The 4,023-nt window shown below is 48.6% G+C and overlaps 2 protein-coding genes across 2 annotated transcripts; both read right to left on the minus strand.

The window, feature by feature from the left end:
- Positions 1-848: 848 nt before the first annotated feature.
- On the minus strand, positions 849-1,235 carry LOC140177100 (uncharacterized). Its single transcript, XM_072209609.1, has one exon. It carries the CDS (start codon positions 1,233-1,235, stop codon positions 849-851), a length of 387 nt encoding a protein of 128 aa, XP_072065710.1.
- A 1,115-nt stretch (positions 1,236-2,350) lies between these two features.
- LOC112726737 (uncharacterized) lies at positions 2,351-3,472 on the minus strand. Its single transcript, XM_025776252.1, has 2 exons — positions 3,298-3,472; positions 2,351-3,213 (listed from the first exon to the last, which is right to left on the minus strand). The coding sequence occupies exons 1-2, from the start codon at positions 3,470-3,472 to the stop codon at positions 2,351-2,353; spliced, it is 1,038 nt and encodes a 345-aa protein (XP_025632037.1).
- Positions 3,473-4,023: the final 551 nt, after the last annotated feature.

A 4,023-nucleotide genomic window follows, 5' to 3' on the forward strand; every position in this document is an offset into this window, starting at 1 on the left:
GCACTTGTCGCAGTTTTTGACTGTCTGTATGAAGTCTTTGATGATTATGGGTCAGAAGTATCCAGCTCAGATGATCTTCTGGGACAAGGTCTTCCCTTCGATGTGATGACTATAGCAGCCTTCGTGGACTTCGCGGAGTATGTACTCCGTGTCCCTGGGCTCGATGCATTTGAGCAAGGGTTGCGAGAATCCCTGTTTGTACAACTGTCCCGCTACCACGGTGTAGTTGGCAGCTTCCTTTTTTATCCGTGTAGCCTATTTGGTGTCTTATGGCAATGTTCCGTGGAGGAGGTATTGTAGGATAGGGGAGGTCAATGAGTCCTGGCTGGAAATTAGGAGGCCCATGTTGGTTGGGGTCGAGACGGATGGCGTTCTGACGACCTCTTGTATTAGCGATTGGTTTCTTTGCCCCGATTTTGTGCTAGCCAGTTTTGATAGAAGATCTGTCCTTGCGTTTCGTTCTCTAGGGACATGTTGGAAGGTTACTTGGTCAAAGTCCATTATTAGATCTTTTACCTTAGTTAAGTATTGCTGGAGGAGAAGGTCTCTTGTTTAGTAGTCTCCATTGATTTGGGAGCTGACTACTGGGAGTTGCTGTAAACCTCCAAAACCTTGGTCCCAACTTCCTTGGCCAGCGTCAGTCTGGCCAGTAGAGCCTCGTATTCTGCTTGGTTGTTGGAGATCGGAAATTCATATCAGACGGATTGTTTGATCACGATTCCGTTCTGGTTTTCGAGGATCACCTTGGCTCCGCCAGAGGTGGTGTTAGATGAGCCGTCTACATGTAGCTTCCAAGTTTCGAAGGTGGGGCTTCCTGGCGTCATCTAGGCGATGAAGTCTACCATGGCCTACGCTTTGATCGCATTTCGAGGTTCGATGAACCATGCTAGCATCCTCCCCGCTAGGTCGGGCTTTTGTTGAACTTGCCTGACCGCTTGGTCGGTTTGGACCGTAATGGGGTAGGCTTGGAAATACTGTCGAAGACGTCGGGATGTCGTGAGGAGTGCAAAGGCGAGTTTCTCAAAGTGTGAGTAGCGTGATTCCGTATCTTGCAAGACTTTGCTTATGAAATAGATGGGTCGCTGGGCCTTATTCTCGTCTTCTCGGATAAGCGCTGCTGCAAGTGCTTCTCCCGTTATAGATAGGTAAAGGAAGAGGATCTCTCTGGTTTTGGGTTTGGCAAGGACCAGGGTTCCGCTAGGACTTTCTTGAAGTGTTGGGATGCCTCTTCGCATTCTGCTTCCCATTGGAAGGGGGTTCCTTTCTTTATAAGTTTGAATAAAGGGATTGCCTTTTGGGCCAACGCATCGAGAAAATGGGATAATGCGGTTAGTCAGCCCGTAAGTTTTTGGATGTCTTTGAGGTTTTTTGGCTTGCCATTTCAAGGACGGTTCTACATTTCTTGGGATTTGCCTCTACCCCACGTTGCATGATCATAAAACCGAAGAATTTTCCTGTTTCCATGCCGAAGGCGCATTTTGTTGGGTTGAGGCGCATTCGGTGTCTCCTCAAGGTGTTCATTACGAGCTCGAGGTCGCCGATGAGTTGCTCACCAGATTCGGTCTTGGCGTGCATGTCATCAATGTAGACTTCAAGCTTGGTACCAGACAGGCTTCGGAATATCTTGTTGACGAGTCTTTGGTAAGTGGCTCTGGCATTTTTCAAGCCGAAGGGCATGACTGTGTAATAGTACGAGTTGTCGAGGCTGATGAAGGCCGTTTTCTCCTCGTCGGGTTGATGCACGGGTATCTGGTTGTACCTGGAGTACGCGTCCATGAAGCTGAGGTATTGGTGACCAAATGCGGCGTCCACCAACCTGTCGATATTTGGCAGGGGGAAGGCGTCTTTTGGACAAGCTTTGTTTAAGTCTGTGTAGTCGACACACATCCACCACTTCCCATTAGCTTTTTTGACTCGGACGACGTTGACCAACCAGGTCGCGTAGGGCAGTTCCCTAATAAAGCCTGCTTCAAAGAGGGCTTTAACCTGTTTCTTTACTTCGGAAGCTCGGTCGAGGGACATTTTTTGTCTCCTCTGAGCCACAGGCTTGGCTTTGAGATCTACGGCTAGTCGATGGGACATTAGGTGGGGATCTATCCCTTGCGTGTCAGCGGGCATGAATGCAAACAAGTCTCTGCTTCGTCTTAGGAGATGAGAGAGATCTTCCTTGAGGTTGTATAGGAGGTTCCGGTTGATGAAGATATATTCTTCTTTGGTCTGCCCTATTTGTAGTTTCACCATGTCTCCCTCTGGTTCTGGTCTGGGTTGTCCATCATGTCAGGCATCCAGGTCGGGTAAGAATATGCCGGTCGCATCGCAAAATTTCTTCCGTAGGGCTAGGCTAGTGTTGTCAAATTCTACTGCGATTTTCCCGATCTCTGTGGATTATCCCGATGGAGCCGTCTTCTGCAGTGAACTTTATGAGGAGGAATTTTGTGAAGATGATGACGGAGAGATCGTTAATTGTTTTTCTTTCAAGGATAACGTTGTAGGCGATGGAATCCTTGAGGACCACAAACTTGGATAGGATCGTCTTCCTTTGGTCTCCTGTCCTTATGGTGGGGGGTAGGACGATGGAACCATCTGGCTTGATAAAGTTATCTCCGAGTCTGGTGACTCTGTTGCAGTGTGTTTGGAGGTTGTCACGGCAGTGTCCTAGCTTGTCGAAGGCTCCTCTGAAGAGGATGTTGGAGTCTTCTCCTATGTCTACCAGTATTCTTCTAACTAGCCCGGTTCTGATCTTTGCTGAGATGACGAAGGGGGTGTCTTCTGCCGAGGTGCCGTGCTGGCAGTCCTTGGGGGAGAATGTTATCATTTTATCGGCGGTGACAGATGGGTTTTGGTTTCTGACTACCAAGATCTTGAGATCCTTTTTTAGGGATGATTTTGATTTTCTCGGGGTGTCTTTACCCGTGATGACGTTCACGATGATGGTCTGGTCTGTTTCTGGGGTTTCCCTGAGGCCTTGTCTCTGTGTCCTCAGGTTATGCACTTCTCTTTCTGGTGATCCTTCTCTTTTCGCGCGTTTTGGTTTCCTGATAATTTTGGTGAACTCGGGGAGCTTGCCGTCTCGTATGGCTTGCTCGAGGGCGTCTTTTAGGTCAAAACAGTCTTGTATCCTATGTTCGTATCCTCGATGGTAGTCGCAGTACAGGGTCTTGTTGCCGCCTGTTCTTTCCTTGAGTTGTCGGGCCTTTGGAAAAATACCTCGATCTGCTTTTGGTGGTATATCTCAGTGATCAGAACCGTCAGAGGTGTGTAGCTAGAAAATTTTCCGACTCTTGGGGGTCGGGTTACGTTTGCTGGTTTGAATTGTTCCTTCTGGTTTTCTCTTGTGGGGGGTTATGTCGAGGTGCTGTTCTGCCGTGTTGTGTGCTGCCGTGCTGCCGTGCTGCCGTTTATTGGTGGCTACGACTTGGCTTACCTCTTCGTCGTTTATGTACTCCTTTGCGATTCTCTGGATCTCGTGCATGGTCCACACCGGTCTGGTAGTGAGGTGTTTTCGAAAGTCTTCATTCATGAGCCCGTTAGTTAGGCAAAGGCTTGCGATTGAGTTCATGAGTCCGTCGACAGTTAAACACTCGTCGCTGAAACGATCGAGGTATTTCCTCGTGGACTCATCCTATCTTTGGGTAACTCCTAACAAGCTAATGGGGTGTTTAACTTTTGTGATTCTGGTGGTGAATTGGGCCATGAATTTTTGTGAGATATCGTGGAAACCTGTTATGGATCCGTTAGGGAGGGCGTTAAACTATTTAATCATGGGCCCAGCTAGGGTTACCAGGAAGGCCCTACATCAGACTGCATTAGCAGCCCCTTCCAGGTTCATCCTAGCCTCGAAGGCCGTTAGGTGTTCCTGGGGATCCTTGGTTACGTCGTACTCCATATCCGTGGGTTTGTCGAAGCCTTTAGGGAGTTTTGCTTTCAGGATTCTTTCAGCGAAGGGAGTAGCTCCCATTATCACATGGTCGCTCCTTGTGCATTTGGCCTCTCAGTGTCGTCGATCGTCGTCCGTGTCATGTT

This window comes from Arachis hypogaea, chromosome 2, assembly GCF_003086295.3.
Source record: "Arachis hypogaea cultivar Tifrunner chromosome 2, arahy.Tifrunner.gnm2.J5K5, whole genome shotgun sequence".
In the NCBI taxonomy this organism is placed as follows: domain Eukaryota; kingdom Viridiplantae; phylum Streptophyta; class Magnoliopsida; order Fabales; family Fabaceae; genus Arachis; species Arachis hypogaea.

Coding starts and splice junctions, on each gene's coding strand:
- LOC140177100 (XM_072209609.1), bottom strand. CDS start 1,235: ATGCGAAGAGGCATCCCAACACTTCAAGAAAGTCCTAGCGGAACCCTG.
- LOC112726737 (XM_025776252.1), bottom strand. CDS start 3,472: ATGCACGAGATCCAGAGAATCGCAAAGGAGTACATAAACGACGAAGAG. Junction 3,214..3,297: donor AACAATTCAAACCAGCAAAC/GTAACCCGACCC, acceptor CACCAAAAGCAG/ATCGAGGTATTTTTCCAAAG.